This window comes from Lineus longissimus, chromosome 16 (assembly GCF_910592395.1).
Source record: "Lineus longissimus chromosome 16, tnLinLong1.2, whole genome shotgun sequence".
Taxonomy (NCBI): domain Eukaryota; kingdom Metazoa; phylum Nemertea; class Pilidiophora; order Heteronemertea; family Lineidae; genus Lineus; species Lineus longissimus.
This window is the reverse complement of record NC_088323.1, coordinates 4,660,750-4,678,608: the sequence shown is the minus strand read 5'-3', so window position 1 is coordinate 4,678,608 and position 17,859 is coordinate 4,660,750. Positions and strand designations below refer to the sequence as shown.

Genomic DNA, 17,859 nt, shown 5'->3' with positions numbered 1-17,859 from the left:
TAACGTGACACTGCAAAAGATAACTTACCCTCTCTGGAACTTGTAAAATCCATAACGTGACACTGCACAAGATAACTTACCCCCTCTGGAACTTGCAAAATCCATAACGTGACACTGCACAAGATAACTTACCCCCTCTGGAACTTGCAAAATCCATAACGTGACACTGCAAAAGATAACTTACCCGCTCTGGAACTTGCAAAATCCATACCGTGACACTGCACAAGATAACTTACCCTCTCTGAAACTTGCAAAATCCATAACGTGACAGTGCACAAGATAACTTACCCCCTCTGGAACTTGCAAAATCCATTACGTGACACTGCACAAGATAACTTACCCCCTCTGGTACCAGGAAACTTGCAAAACAGTACTCACCTGAAAATATAAGAAAAAGAAATAATGAAAAACTTGACCTGAAACCATTGCAAGAATGCAGAAACTCCACCTTATTGAAAAGGAGTAACTCGTTATCCAATCATGCTGGAGGTTAGCAAGGTTGGTGAGTTGCTGCCAGTATCTTAGTGACCGAAATGGCTGGAAGCAAAAGGGTTAGCAAAAGGGTCATACCTTGACTTGATAGGAAATGAGATGAACAAAAGACTTACCTGAAAGTCTCACATCTCAGTGTAACCAACAACTCAAAAGCATTCCACCAACTGGTTGGCCACGAGAGATACCTTAGAAGGTAATTGAATCAATCGATACCCAGAGATAATCGTGTGTACATCTCAGACCTAAGGCACAATGAAAATGTCAATCACCCCAGATTTTCCCTGGAGAAAGAAATGACCAATACCTCATACATTACAATGAAGCAAACCATTCAGGATGGATGGGGAACATTTGTGGGTTTTATCGGAAATATTTACAGCCAGCCTAATGTTCTGCGGTTCCGGCGACCTTGTCAAGGATGGGTTGTGGTCTGTTAACATGGCAATCTGCTCTGCCTTGTTCTCACAACAGGTTTAGTGTGCAGGTACGATTATGTTATGGGATGGTGCCAGAATTTTTCAAAAACATTTTCACTGGCATTTTATTGTCGTCGATGTGTAAAAAATTAAAACCACAAAAGAAATTCCAAAATCTGCAGAAATCAAAATTCGTGAAAAGGACAAAGGGGAATGGATTTTTTTCAACTGGCTTGATGAAGAGCCCTCTTGGTTGTGTTCTTCAAACTGATAATAAAAATAATCAGAGGCCCGGGGATTTTAACAACTCAGCCACATCATGAAAATTGAGCGAAGAACCAACTCAATCAAGTGGCTCAAAATAACAAAACAAACACCAAGTGGTTCCTTCCCCACGTTGATCAATATTGCCACAGTACTGCTGATAGCGTACACTACAGGGTGTTAATCAAAACATGACCACAATATCCTTCAGAGAAGAAATAATTTTTGAGTAAAAATATGTAGACTAATAAAAGTGATACCACCACAAACTAGAAGCTTTAGATACAAGTTTGATGTAATTTCTTTAGTAGATCCTGGATAATACGCTGATGAAAAAGGGCCATGTTTTCATAGACACCCTGTACATTGGAGCAGACTTTATCTCAAGGTTGTCTGCGCACAAACAACTCTTACCTCAAATGACCTCTCTGTGATTGGGGCCAACCAATCTCTCGGAATTATTCATTGATAAGTTATAACTGCAGTATCAGATGATCTCAATAATTCATCTACAGTTGCCATTTCTCCTACCAATTTTTTCAGGGAATGATTAGTTCGGAGTGGAATCTCTCCTAGCGGACACCACTGTTAACAGGACACCCTCTCTGGAGGACACACATTCTGTTCCAGAAAAGGCCATTTCTATTGGATTTATCCTCTCTAATAAGGACACCTCTCCCTATTTAGGACAGCATGTGTCAGTGCCAAGGGAGACTGTTAACCATGATTGTAGCCACACTCCAGTCAGTGGGACAACTACCCACAAAGTCACCAACAACAAATGCAAGAGCCGGGATAAATGACACGACTAATCCCAAAATTGAATCATAAAAAACAGCTGAAATTGACAGGAGATGTTTATCCTACATTCGTAAGAAAATCAATATTGGATTTTAGTTCCAAATGTCAAGGTCGTCTGAATTATTAAGATTATGTTATGTTTTGCACATCGGTATAAAATCGATGGCAACGAAGTGGAATCGATAATGGGTCAGATGGGTCTTTTTTTCAACCACCCATCTCGAATAGTGTAAAGCCAGTAACATTTCAGCAGCCAATGCTGAATTTATTCTCCGGTGAACCAAGAATAAGCACATCTGTGAAGCTTTGGCATTTCAAACATCAACTGGTTAACTGGTACAACGATGTCATATCACATAAATCACTACAGAGGTCATGTCGCATTACATAAAAATCTCATTTCCATGTTCGAAAAAAACCATGAAATCTTTATTGTCACTTCAATTCAATTATCAGGCATGACAGCTTTTGATGGCGGGAAATAAATCACATGTGTCGCATCGATTTTTTTATCAGTGACAGGTAAAAGATCATGAATACGTAGGTTACAGGGCAAACAATGACTGTACTTTAAGACGTAGAAGTAAAAAAGCCTGATCTGAGGACGCGTATCCTTACACTGTTCGCTTAAGGCGTTTTTCCTTGTTCCATGTTCTCTTGTTTGCTTGTAAAAGCGCAACACACAAAAAACCTTTGGTTGGCTTATTGGACATTCCCAGGGAACATGTTGGACACAATGGAAGCAACACCACAAGTTTGTCAGGGAGGCAGAGCTCAGTTAGCCACACTCAAACCGGAAATGAGGTACTGATGGCAGGCCTTTCAATTACATGGAGACCTCTACACCCTGTATTTTTTTAGCCTATTTTGGGGACATGTTTTTTGTTCTTTTTAGCTTAATTTGGGGACATTTCGTCGTGCCAATTTGCCTGAACATCGACGTCCTTATTGTCTGACATTGTCACATGCACCTGAAAACTCATAATTTTAGGATGAAAAGTATCAAATTAGGCCATTTAGGATGAGATTTGGTCATTTAAGGTGTCAAAAAACGCTTCAGGGGGTCAAATTACCCCTTAAAAAAAAAAAAAAAAATTTTTCTTTCTATTTTGGGGACATTTTTTCAGGGCCTAATTTGGGGACATGCCAAATTTCCTACACCGTATAGCGGTGTGAAAATGATGTAATCGAAAGGCCTGGATGGCCATTTCGAACCTGATGATCTACATCTTAATACGAGGTTGCCAGCCTGTGCCCGAAGACATTTCAAAATTCGATACCTGTAAAAGTACCTTCATCGTCATTCTAAACAAACCACTGATTGCTTCGCCGCGAGCAGTTTCTACCGGAGTCTCCATCATGTTTACCGATCAGCCTGGCAATTTGATAGCCATTGGAAAACAGGCAATCAAGAGAATGGAGGAAATAATCAGCTATCTCAAGCGTAGAAATCGAATTATCATAGATTTTTCTGGTATGATAGGAGTAAATGGATGAAGGCGATGGAGGCGATTGGTTAGATAGCCACTGAGAGGTATTTGAAACGCTAACCACAGAATTCTCTGGTGGTGCGTTATGCAAGTAGCCATTCTCTAATCTAAGAAGGGTTAAGATTTGGGTTTATAGTCTGATATCAACAATAGTATAGGTTAATTATCATCAGACTTGACACTTTAACCCCGTCTATCCAGAAACCTTTCAGTAGACCTCAGATGAGCTGCTCAATCAGCGCTACAATCTGAGCATTGCCGCCTGGTAGCCAATAACACAGCCGGGTGTAGCTAGGCATGCAAAGCAAAGATATTTGCCTAGAGTCTAACACCAACAGTGGGGGATCGAACCAGTGAACTCATGACCGCTAGTCAGTGACCCAAGCCACTACACCACTGCTGCTCCCATCATATTTACTAACCAATCCAGGAACAGCCATTACAGACACGCAATCAGAGACTGGAGGAAATCATAGCTTCCTCGCAAACGGAAATCGAATTATGTAGATTATCCTGGAATGTGACAGGAGTCAATTGATGAGGTGAGGTTGATGCAGGTTGTGGGTAAGAAGATTTATTTGGGCTAACCACAGCATTCAGTATTTCTGGCAATAGATTAGCCTGACGGGTATTGCAGATTCTAAAACACCTTGGTTATGTTTTGTTTGTAATGGAGTAGCCTCGTTTTGACAACAGAGGTTATCGCGAGGCAACCAGAACCTCTAAGTTGGTATAAAATGATACCAAAGCAGCAGATTCACAGTGGACTACGCCTGAAATATGTGTGTTCGAATAAAGATTGATACCTCCATGTCAGTATTGGTTGTCTCACTACGCATCACTTGAGTAGAGCTGTTGTTTTGACCTCAGATGCTGCCTCGGTTTGACCTACATCCCGGTGTTTGGTGAGGCAACCAATACCGGAATTATTCATTGATAAGTTATAACTGCAGTATCAGATGATCTCAATAATTCATCTACAGTTGCCATTTCTCCTACCAATTTTTTCAGGGAATGATTAGTTCGGAGTGGAATCTCTCCTAGCGGACACCACTGTTAACAGGACACCCTCTCTGGAGGACACACATTCTGTTCCAGAAAAGGCCATTTCTATTGGATTTATCCTCTCTAATAAGGACACCTCTCCCTATTTAGGACAGCATGTGTCAGTGCCAAGGGAGACTGTTAACCATGATTGTAGCCACACTCCAGTCAGTGGGACAACTACCCACAAAGTCACCAACAACAAATGCAAGAGCCGGGATAAATGACACGACTAATCCCAAAATTGAATCATAAAAAACAGCTGAAATTGACAGGAGATGTTTATCCTACATTCGTAAGAAAATCAATATTGGATTTTAGTTCCAAATGTCAAGGTCGTCTGAATTATTAAGATTATGTTATGTTTTGCACATCGGTATAAAATCGATGGCAACGAAGTGGAATCGATAATGGGTCAGATGGGTCTTTTTTTCAACCACCCATCTCGAATAGTGTAAAGCCAGTAACATTTCAGCAGCCAATGCTGAATTTATTCTCCGGTGAACCAAGAATAAGCACATCTGTGAAGCTTTGGCATTTCAAACATCAACTGGTTAACTGGTACAACGATGTCATATCACATAAATCACTACAGAGGTCATGTCGCATTACATAAAAATCTCATTTCCATGTTCGAAAAAAACCATGAAATCTTTATTGTCACTTCAATTCAATTATCAGGCATGACAGCTTTTGATGGCGGGAAATAAATCACATGTGTCGCATCGATTTTTTTATCAGTGACAGGTAAAAGATCATGAATATCGCGAGGTTATCGCGAGGCAACCAGAACCTCTAAGTTGGTATAAAATGATACCAAAGCAGCAGATTCACAGTGGACTACGCCTGAAATATGTGTGTTCAAATAAAGATTGATACCTCCATGTCAGTATTGGTTGTCTCACTACGCATCACTTGAGTAGAGCTGTTGTTTTGACCTCAGATGCTGCCTCGGTTTGACCTACATCCCGGTGTTTGGTGAGGCAACCAATACCTCTGGTTTAATATCAATTCCTTAAACATGATTAGCATTCATACCTACCATGGATTTATCCGAATCATCTCTGACAATCTTCCTGGGCGCCTTGACCATCAACACAGGAGAGTAGTTATCGTTCCTTGCCCTGACCAGCATTGGTGAATTACTCCCGTGATTCGCTCGAACAAGCACTGGCGAAAATGATCCGGACGGTGACCGAATTAACACCGGTGAATTCAAAGGTTCCTTAATCGATCGCTGGGGCCTGTTGAGCGGAATAGGTGACGGTTTACTCTGACTAGAGTGAGGCTGTGACCGCACTAGTTTAGGTGAGAGAAATCCGCCGGATCGTACAACAGTCGGGGACGAACATGGACTACGACTTTCGATGATATCATTCGAGATAGATCGACTCACAGGACTTTTAGCATAAATCTCCGATTTTGGCCTCTCACCACCCATTTTCGAAGCACGGAAGAGTTTTGGGGATGAAAAAGGACTCCGCCTTTCGATGATATCATTAGAAATCGAACGATTCACCGGACTTTTAGCAAGAACCTCCGATTTTGGTCTCTCGTGCCCTATTTTCAAAGCTCGGAAGATTTTTGCGGCTGGTGATTGCGATCCATTCGCTTTAGGCAACGCATGTGTGGATCGAGTCAATGACGATGAGTGATGAGCCCCATTCGTTTCTGCTGTCTTCTTCTCCTTTGAAAACGCTCGGAAGATCTTTGGCGATCGGATTAAGTGGGGAGAGGCGCTTCCTGTACTGTTCATTTCAGAAGACATCTTGGTTTCAGACAGTTGAGTCTATTCTTCTGTTTAGTATTCCTAGAGTGTCAATCCTTATTTGGCAAGAACTGTTAAGGCACTTGTATTAAACTGAGCATGCCATGTCCATTGCTGCAATCGATTTTTGAGATATCGTAAGTTAAGAAACTAGGGTCAAGAACTTTCTCCAATATTTCCGTATTCCAAGAATACATCCAATCTAGTAAGGCACTGTTATATTCAAAGTTATTTAAAGTAAAGTGCTGGATTTTTTATAGCCATTTCACAGTTTGACCCCCTGACTTTAACGAGATTTGAAATAAGGCACATATCATAGCACAGATTATCCAATTATTTAACCTTCACTCACGAATAATCCATTCAGAATAGAGCATATGACACTAGAGCTAAGATCAAAGTCTAACTTAGATTATTGTCATGTTATTGACCGAACCAGAAGGTCAACAGAGGTCAGTATATTTGAAATTGAAGAAGTCACTGCCAGACTGCTGAAAGAACAGTTCGAATTTTCTCGTCAATGAACTTCAACACGATTTCAACATGTTCAACATCACTTTTGGCTATAATACTGCTACTGATCGGAAACTTGTTGAAATTCATTGAGAGAAAGCCCAGTTAGAGGCAAAAAGAGATGGCGTGCAAGATTTTACTTATGAACAGAACTGTATGAAATTGAATGAACAAATGAACAAACCAAAGGAATGAACAAACGAACGAAAATATAACAAGAACGAATGAATATATCACCAAGGATCCAACATCAGTTCTTTTTTGACTGAGACACATTGGAACTAGACAAAAGATATTGGATATCAATATCCACTGAATAACACCAACTATAAATCGGATTTCAGATGATTTTCCATGCCTCCTCATGAAAAATCACAACACTGTTCATGAAATATCCTTTCAAAATGTGGACTTGGCCATTTACTTAACACACCTATAATCCTTTTATCGATAGCTGACAAGCCGGGCTAGATTGATAAGCAGGAAAAAATGACCGATTACATATTTTTGAATATGTTATTCCATCGCTGTAAGCACTCCGGGTCAGCACTGTGGCTACTTTACCCAGCTTCATAGTGCGACACGCCGACCAGCTCTAAGAAATCAACACGCACCAGTCCTTTATATCTATTCTCCAGCAAATGGCGTCCAATTCATCTCAAATTTGTTTTGTCTCGTCATGCACCCAGTACAACCCATTGATGATTAGCTTCATTACAAAAGGATTTTACAATTGCCATTAGCAATTTGAAGATGTTTTCTGAGCAATTTCTCTTAAGCAATTTGGCTTGCTCTTTAAAGGAACAACTCGGGAGTGGGATTCAAGAGAACAGGATGATACCCCTGCTTGCCATCATGCGCCGCCACATGCAGCCTCACACTTCTGCTGATCTCTAATAATGCTGCACTTGCTGCTGGAAGCCATTTTTTTATAAAGAACAAACATACTTAATCTTAACTAACACCCCAGACGAGACCATATTCCAATCATCGACAACAGCCTACATCTTTTAAGGAACAACTGCATCTAACACCTCAGACCATAATCCAATGACAGAAATACACCCGCATCTTCCAAGGAACAACCACATCTAACCCAACTGTTTTTGAGTCAGAAAAGCGTCAACAAACACAGACTTCAGCCATGTTGTGTACTCCTGATTGGAATTCTGTGTTCCGAGAGATTTTTTTGCACGAAGCGTTTCCCATTATTCTCTAGAGAATGATCAGGTGCACTCTATTCCAACGCACTAGCGGTGAACGTTTTTACCTGTCTTGTCACAGTCTAGTCTAGAAGTCTGCTTACAAATGACACATCTACTCAGGGACGTCTTCTCCAAGTCAAATTGCAGGATGTGACAAGAGTTTCGGGTTGCTAATGAAAGTCTGACATGCCTGGGAGGTGAGAGATTAATTGGAAGATCAGAAACCACAAATCTGCTGCTCCCAGAACCCACCTTGTGCAGGAGTCAAGGACCATTCAGTCGCCTCGGACACTGCATTACTTGCAACACGCTTTGTGTTTCATAATTATACAGTCATGTGATACTAGTGATTGATCAGAACTATGAAACGTCATCAATTGATTCAGGCGGTTTTTTATTAATGGACGACAATATGACAACCTCTTTGTCAGGACTGAATGAAATATCACAGAAGTCGATTACCACAACTGTTGATGTGACCCGATGCGAACAATAACGTGATCCCCAGAGCACTTTTAGATAAAATTCACATCAGTGTTGATACTGGTAGGCCCTATGGGACCTAGATATAATCCATGCTACTTTGATCAGGACCAACAAATGAAATTAGAACCGACACAACACGCAAATGATCCACACACGAATGATGATTGAACTTAGATATCAGATCCATTAGGCCCTATCAGCACCCCCATCACAAATGAAGCGTTAGGCCTCTATTTCAACTCCTACACTCTTCATGTGCATAGCTTTATGTACATTCTACATGCCATGATTCATACTCCAAACCAAAACAAATATTGGGTTAACACAGAATGGCGGACAAAGCAGCAGACGGATGAATGATGCAAGCACCGACATGTGGCGGGAAGTCAATCAGTCCCGTAGTTTTTCCTTTGCTGAGCTGCATAAAAAAGTGACGAGAGTTAATGTTTAAAATCATCATCAAAATTGCTGGACATACACTTATATTCCATTTAATTTGTCCAATGTGATGTGAATATTCTGAACAAAAATATGCTATTCCATGACTTTTTTGTCCTGTATCGAGCAGTCCTTGAAGCAGCCAAGACCACAACAAAATCGTCTGCTTTGATCGATGCTGTCATCTGCTGGTATTGTCGTGTCTGTCATGTGCAGATCAATGCAAATTTTCATTGAATTCCACGTAAATATCATTGAAATTCCTAACAAAGCTACCTCTATGTTAAACAATCCTGAATCAAGCAAATTTCAACACAGACTGAGACAACAGCAACATCGTCTGATCAGATCAAAACAATGCATCGTCTGCTGGCATTGACATGATGTCCTCATTACTTCCATTGAACAATCCTCAAAACAGCATCAAAAACAAAAAAAGTGATATATCCACAGTAACCCTGAATATTCCAGAAAGCAAATACCCAGACGGACTGCCACGACCAAACCCTGTCGGCACAGAACAACAAGAAATAGGAACAAAGCAGAAATGACCAGATGATTGACATCAGTAGAATACCTCAGTTATAAGTGGGTCATGCAGCATTGTCCTGACTTCGTCCTCAATTCTCCCATTTTACATTCGGATATCGCCACCCAAGCTATAGATCTACTCAATTTTACACTCCTCAAGCAAATAATGTAGCAGACTACCACAAACAAAAATATGTGACTCTCTGCACAGAAAGAGAAATGATGGGAACCAGGCAGGTATGAAATCAACTGATGTTTTGCGGGTACCCTGAGTCATAAGTAGGTCATATCACACAAACTCCTGTGTTTGGCTTGGCAAGGTAAGAATGTGAAGAAAAAGCATCATAACTCGATATCTTGAGACATCCGATCTTTTTCTTTGTTACCATCAGAAATTTTCTGGATTAAGGAATTGAACCCGAGGCGGAGGACCTTGGTTGAGTTACCAAGACACTCGAGGGTGGAGCTAAAATACAGTCCAAACCCGAGCCGACAGGCGAGGGTTTGGACGAAATTTTAGCTCCACCCTCGAGTGTCTTGGTAACTCAACCAAGGTCCTCCGCCTCGGGTTCAATTTCTATTCTAAAATACCTCAAACTTAAAAAGATAGGCCACGAAATAACTTGAATATGTGCGAATTTGGCAAATTCCATCCATCGCCTGCCCGGAGCGCCGGTAGCGCCGTTGTTTACATTATGTTACGGCAGCGCGTATAGGAAGTCCGGATCGGCTCGCTCAAGTGACGCTAAAATCCGCGCAAATGGGCTATTTGGAGCGTTTTTCTCAGCAAATACGTGTAGTGCTCATTAAAAAACTTAGGGTGGTTGATGCTTCCTTGGCTGATTTGTGTTTGAAGCAGTGTTTTGAGAGCCTCAAACTTCTGAAGTGAGCTGTGTGCATGGTTCCACATTTTAGTGCAACCCGAGGGAACTTTGGTAGAGCATCTTGGTTGCGTGTCCAAAACACTCCACTCTCAGAACGAGGCTTATGCATTTTTCATTTAAAAGTTGACTTTACGGTACCAAGGTATTTTAGAATGTAGTTTTGAAGTTCAATGCTATCAAGATGTCCCACTTTGAAAAAGGTTGCAAAAATGCTCATGTTGTCAAGTCATGACTGATACTCAGTTGGTCATGGGTGCATTCAACCAGTCATTCAATTCTCATTTCAGGAATAAATAGCACTAGCCCTATTGAAAAATACATTCACTCCTACTATTTTCAAAATAGACCAAGCTATTCTCCAGCGCAAAACTTCATATTCCATCTAACTCGCCCAGACTGGAGATTTTGTTGGCTGCATTGAACGCTGCTCAGTCCACTGCCATATGGGCGTGATCACGATATTGAGATGTCCAACTTCCTACGCTCAGGTGTATTTTTATTGTATCTGGGTCAAGAGGCCACCAATGAGTGACAGAAATTGGATACAGGGTGAAGCAAAATGAAACATCTGCAAAGTCAACGATAAAAAAGCATTGCTGAACTGAAAAATGGGCCGAGTATATAGTGTTTCTTCAAATTGAAATAGAAGGGTGTAGCAATCTGCCCCTCTTAAAGTACTCCCCGCCTTTTTTCAGCTCATTGTGTTCTATTACAGATGGGATTGAGTTATCCCGGCCCTTTCTCTTCATTCACCCTACCCTTTTCTTTGCTAATTTCCAAAATCCCTGCCAATGCGATTTTCTGGAAGAAACACTATATGGTGACGGCATATTCTCTGGAAATGACCTTGGCATGGGATTCGGCTAAATCTATCACTGAAAAGATAAACTTGTATCTTAAAATACGACAAAGACAATTCGAATTCACAGAAAATGATAAGAATCACTTGGGCTTGATCCATGTTCCACAGAACAGAATCACAGATAATCCACGCCTGGTGAAAGCAAAGATGTCAAGTGTATTTTACCACATATTGCTCATATAACTCTATCATGCCAGCGTAACTAAGATATAGCAAGACCCTGTCAATTCCAGAGTCATTTCCATGGCAATGCATCTCTTGCTTCTCATTAATCATTCTAACAAGTATAACCGCTTTGGGAATTTCCTGACAAGAACAATTTAATAATTGATTAATCACTTGATCATCAACACCAAGGATGGTGGGTTTGAAGTCATACGAACTGGCAAATGTGTCCACCTTTTTAGAGAAAATTATGCATTATAACCACCATCATACTCTACTTTTGCAACACATTTGTCGCCCAGATCACAATAGCATTAATTGAGGTGCTAATAGAGTTGTAGCTTCATTAGTACCACTATGATAGCTGAAAATTTGGCGTTTTTCAGTGGAAAACAAACAGTTCAAGGACTTACAAACCTGGTTTGATTTTTGAAATGACGTCATGGCATTAAACTTACTCACCTGAAAAGATAAAGTTAAGAAAGTATGTTAGAAGAAACTTCAACAGGAAATCCTAAAAGGCCTCGGTCATAGGATATCAATGTTTGTACGGACCACAGCGGTCCTTGGCATTGCTAACAAGGACCGCCAGCTTCAAATTTGATAGCAAATGCTCACTCGAGCCCTTTTTCAATGGGAATTACTTTGCAGTAGGTCCTGGGTAGAAGTACATTTTTGAAAAGTTACCAAACTTCTCAATTGCTATTTGAATTCCATTCAACCGGCCCGTCTCCATCTGTACTAGATGGCAGCACCGGCTGTATGAAAAGACTGAATCAACTTAGCGGTTGGTGCAGCCGGTATCTTGAACACCTACTCATGAGTACCACGTGCCATACATATCATTTTGCACTGCTAACAATAATCAGCAGCCTCGTAGATATTTCAGGAGGTAAACTTCACCAGCGCCAATGGAACTCCACTCGACCCGCCACTGGTTTGTTCAAGGTCGTTGTAGTATTTTTGTTGATCCAGACCGAGATGACGTGGAGAGCCATCTCCATGATGTTTGCTCAAGATTTACAAGCCAGTGTTAGTTGGGCTTGGTGGCTTTTCAAGTCAAGTAATTTCCATACTAAACAAGCATTAAGCCCCATCGCTGATTCCTGATATCTTTCCTTTGACGGAATCTGGAGGCAATTATTGCCATCATTGGTTCTCCTGCATGGCCCTAATTACAGTGAAAAGGTTGTCAACAGATGAACTGCCTCCGAGATAGACCATTAATCCGACCATGTTCCATTACCGATTTCTACCCGATAAACGTACTATAAAGGTAAATCTGACATAACCAATACCTTTGTGACGTACTAAGATTACTTCAAGTATCACACTGGTGATACACTTCTGGTTGGATCTGTGCAACAGTTGGACACATAATTTCGAGATAATTAGAGGAGCATTACCTTTTCTTTGATGTAATCCCAAAACAATATTTGCCATCACTGGTTCCGGTTCTCCTGTATGGCCTTGATAACAAATTCTTCCACAGGATGCTGTCAGCATATTTTCATTTCATTTCAGGCACCAAAAGCAGTCCAGCTGCTCTAACAGGAACCCATACCAACTCAATGAGTCAGTCCAGATGTTAACTTTTTTGTCTGGGAGCCAAAAAATTGTCCCAGTGCTTTGCCTCAACAATTCTGAATTTCAGATGATATAAGTTTTTGTGTGAATGTACTCTATAATGCTATTCACCTTCATGCAGACGGCTGATCAGATCTCCTGATTTTAACACATCTACAGAAAAGAGGTAAAGCACATTAGTTTATCCCATTTGCCACCAGTGTCGATAATTTGCACAACATTTCGAGGATGTGGGGATGATATGTCATCTAACGTCACTTTCAATCAATGCAAAAAATGTAGAGAATCTGTCAACACTGTGATAGCAACTATTGATCGCCCCCTCCGCACCAATCAAAGGAGACAAATTGACTTAGTGACGTCAAACGAGAGACTCGCTGATACATCAATAGTTTCTTTTTACGAGTGATTAACTTTAAAGATTTGACCTACATGCAATGGATGGGACTTGTCAGAAAAGTCAGTGCTGATTTTGTCCATGCATGACGATTCAGGCCTCCCGATACATCAGTTTCATTCAACCCATTCGGCACAAATTCAAATCTGGTCAGAAACTGTATTAGTGAAATTAGGTCAAGGTCACGACTTCGTGGATTCACCTACTTCCAACGACTGGAGTTATCAAACAGGTCAATGCATCGTTTCTATTGATCACGCGAGACCAATCTACTGATCCCGCGAGACCAATCAAGACTAATCGCCCAGAAGACAAATCAACCAAGCGACTGCCCACAAGACTTCCCGATAAATCAGTACTTTATTTACACATTTGGCTCGACATCAATTATGATAAGACAGGTAATTTAGTGGAAGTAGGTTGTTCAAGACTACATGCTTTTAATGGATTCACCTGATTCCAAGGGGGATGGTCTGGGGCGGCCTACTCATCAAGGTTTTACCTAAGTATCAATAAATTATTTTTATTGATCAAGCTCTCTGAAAACCTTGCGATATCTAGATATTTTGGCAACTGCAAGAGAAAGGGGGCCGGTAGAACCTCTCTATTAAGGACACCCTAGGGACTGAATAATACTGTCCTTAATCGAGAGTTGGCCAAGTACAATATAAACAACCAATTCAGTACCAATTGCAGTGTCCTTATTAGAGAGATGTGCTGACTTAGGGAGGTTCCAATGTATCCGGAAATGGCACAATGCCAACTGGTTGACAAGCCAGCACTTATTCAATCCAGGTCATGATACATATATAACTACAAGACCACAAGATGAAAACATCCGATTCTTAAGTAGGACAGTCTTTGTTGACAAATGGCCAATTCACACTCCACATTTAATGCGGAAATATGTCTATTATTGAAGCAGATGGCTACACTGCTCATCATTGTGACTTAGATGAGTTCCAGGCTATCTTACTAAATGGCAGATTGCAAATGAGATGAGTGGTCATGCCCGCCATACTCAAGATCTCTCAACCAATCCCTGTGCGTCCTTTTTTGTCAGGATATTGACGGCATGTCATATTTGTTTGATCAGTCTCATTTCACACAATCAAATGTCATGAACCTTTTTTTCATGAGTGGAAACTGTGCCTTACAAATCCACTTAGAGGTTGACACAAGGCTCGTGATACAATGACAGGAAAATAACAATAACGAATTAACACGGAACCATGTCAACTGAATATAGGCCTGCTTGTTTTTGTCAAGAGCTCTGAATTCATAGAATCTAGGGCAGTGTAAAAACATCTGCTCAAACTCATGTTTTAAAACAGAACACTGTCCTTCTCATCAAAAAATGCCCCATCCCAAATTCCAAAATGCAATTTCCAATTTTGTTAAATTTCCATGCTAAATTATGATTGAAAATTCACGCCATTTTTTGTCCATCCAGCAAAGAGAGAACTGATCGGAGCCAATTAGCAAATGATGTAGACTCAGTCCATGACAGGTCATAAATTCTGGATTAAACAGCTTTTAGCCAATACTAATAGTGTCAACATTGTGTCATCAGCTGCATGATCAACATATCAAAGGAGATATCCAGCAAAGATTAAGTGCTCGGAAATACTGATATTGATATAGGTAGAGATTGCGGACTAAATCACACCTATCAGAACTTTTCCCCGGCCAAAATTCACCAGTACCACAACTGGACTAAGCCTGGGCCATAGCTAGAAATATATTTCCAAGCAGATTTTAGTCAAAGTGGCAAGGAGTTGCTAGCTGTAGGGATGAAAGCCCCGGATTATCAGCATGTGAATACCACAGAGCTGTGATGGTCACAATCACTCATCTGTATTCCAACTCCAAACCACGAAAAGGTCATATTAACTGGCAAATCGATTGCCTGATGGTGCAGGGATGAATTATTGAGACTGTTTGATATGCCGCGGGTAGCTCTGGGAGAGATATTGGACTGTCGGGATGGAAACCATTGGAGAAGAATAAAGAATTCCGGGCTCAGATCAGGAGGTTTTCTGGGTTTGACCCAAGGGGTTGTGGGTTTGACACTTGGTAGGATCACTGCAGTGTATTTTAAGACCATTTCCAATGGCAAGTGGCCAAGCTCCAACCAGTGGATCAATAAATAATGGGAAAAAATCCAATAGTTTGCACTTCTTTGGTGAACTGTTATACACTTAACTAGTTGAGGGACGCCTGTACAAAACTAGGACTATCGAATCTGTAACATACGGGTAATAGATCGTCAACCTTCTGGGTGGCGTCAACAATGTATATACTGTGCTGACACTAGTTAGCCAGTTGAGGGACTCCTACACAGAAGGCCCATCTTACCCATAGGCCTGTCTGTAACAGACTCATCAAAATAGCTAGCTAAATAGTGTCAAAAAAGAATATGCAATCATAGTTGACAGCAGGCCTTTTGATAGATACACAACTCTCACTACCCCTAGAGAGAAGACAAAAAGCTGGCCCTCTCGACTGCCAAAAATAACTTGCAACTTAAAAAGAATCATGACTTTGACTTTAGAGAGGAGATGTGGTGTCACAGCAGGACTTAAAGCCTACAGGCCCGTTCTCAGCTCCAGGTCAAATGCAAGCTATTGTTACATGTGTAAAGGTATATGCATTACAGCTAAATCACAAGCACAACTATTCAAGTTTCAAACTGCAAGAACTGTAACAAGAACGCAATTCTTTGGAACGAAAAAACAACCCTGGAACAAAATACTTTTGCAACTGGGTAACTGAACACGAAATCTCGCAAATTAAACATCATAGCAAAAGGAATTTTAACTGACTTACCGATTTTTTGGCCTCTTGGGCCATCTGGCCACAAAATGAATCACACCAGGCCTAATATTACGGCTTAATCCATTGTGAACGACTTGACGTTATAGGCTTTTATATATATCCAGGTAAGCACACGTGAGTGGAGCATTAACTCAACTGCACTCAGTATGCGTTTATGTCAATATTATGGTCATGTGATGGTGGGTGTGTCTAAAACCTGGAATCACTGCTCGATTGCAGAGCAGTAGTTAAATTTACGACATGGCACACACTTGTAGCTTTTATTGGAGATGTGGACCCTGGATTGAGACGCATCCAAGGTTTTGATCATTTTGCAGTGAGCCGTATCTTAAGCAGAGAGAATAATCACCTAAAGAACATAGTATTGATTTTACTGGAAAGTGACATGCTCATGTAATTAGCTGAAATAGCACGGCTCATTAGAGAATATCTGTCCCTTGATGATTCAACGCAGCAACGTTCAATAATTTTTCTTGGGTACGTCTTAAAGTTAAGACTGGCTTATAAAGGTGTACTACACATAGGGTGATATGAGTAAAGAGTAGTATATGCTTTTATCTAAAACTCCATGTACATGTACATTTACACTTGGCCTTTCTGTACAAAATTGAAGTAAAGCATTTGCTAGCCTTTATTCATATCACCCATAGTCATTCATTTTCTCATCGACATCATTATCATCACCAACTGTCTTTATGCATTTTTGTCGACAACAAGGAAGCATGGATATTTGCATACAATTGCTGTCATTTTTTCTTTCCTCACCATTTGAGATTCAGGCACCAGTGTTGAAACATGAGTAAACCTGGTCAAAATAAGACAAGTGCTGCCACAAGTGGGAAAATAAGGAACTGAAAATACTTCAGGCTACGGTCAAACTTAACATGCAAATTGCCATGTTTACGTGGGGAGCATGCAGCATGAGTAACACGCATGCAGGCAGCGATTCTATACCACATGGCGTGAGTCACCACTTGTTTTGCAGCATGCGTTTTTTTCTCCTGAAGCAGGAAATCTGCGCATGCATCATCAATTTATATGACCGAATGATGCAGAGTGGCGTCTGCAGTGCTTTTGTTTTCCAAAGCTGGTTTGTCATAGCCATTATATTGCTACAGGGTGAAGCAAAATGAATACCTGGGGACAATGTGCTCTTTAGGATACACTATTTCTTGCTTATGTTAAAGTTTTGGGTTTATAGTCTGATATCAATATGATATAGGTTACGTCCAATGTAACACTAATCCTATCCTGAAACCTTTTAATAGACCTCAGATGATCCTCAACCAGCACTTTAATCTTAGCATATCTGATCAGTACCGATTTACACCTGAGTGGAGTAAGGCAAGTTTGACCTGCCCAGAGTCTCACGCCAACATTGGGGATCAAACCAGGAATCTTTACGCCAGTGTGTAACAACGCACCAAAATTAACAACATTTTGTGAAGAAAGAGTACAAAGCAATTCTTACCATAAACTATGAATATCACTGATGATAACAGTCTGGATGCACAACTCCGAAATTCTTAGTGACCAGGAAGAATAAATCTTAATTCCTCACTACTTGGAGTCAGAATGCAAACTGTCAGCTGTGACCCCAACTTGTCAAAGTTTGTCCAGTAAGAAATTCACATTCAAAATGGCAAACTTAGTTCCAAAACTGACACTTCTTAAG

At 40.7% G+C, this 17,859-nt stretch overlaps 1 protein-coding gene across 9 annotated transcripts in view; it reads right to left on the bottom strand.

Moving 5' to 3' along the window:
* The window catches only part of LOC135500296 (5'-AMP-activated protein kinase subunit gamma-2-like), a 67,720-nt gene that overhangs the window by 44,763 nt on the left and 5,098 nt on the right, over positions 1 to 17,859 (bottom strand). For 3 of the 9 annotated variants that reach the window (XM_064791661.1, XM_064791665.1, XM_064791664.1), the window contains exon 1: positions 5,553 to 6,689. The exons of 2 other annotated variants lie outside the window; for them this stretch is intronic. In XM_064791661.1, coding sequence (XP_064647731.1) covers positions 5,553 to 6,278 — 726 coding nt within the window. In that variant the 5' untranslated portion in view covers positions 6,279 to 6,689. Of the gene's footprint in view, positions 1 to 5,552; positions 6,690 to 12,768; positions 12,789 to 16,175; positions 16,284 to 17,655; positions 17,676 to 17,859 lie in introns of those variants that run through there. 4 more of the 9 variants (XM_064791674.1, XM_064791672.1, XM_064791675.1 and 1 more) reach the window with 4 other exon arrangements.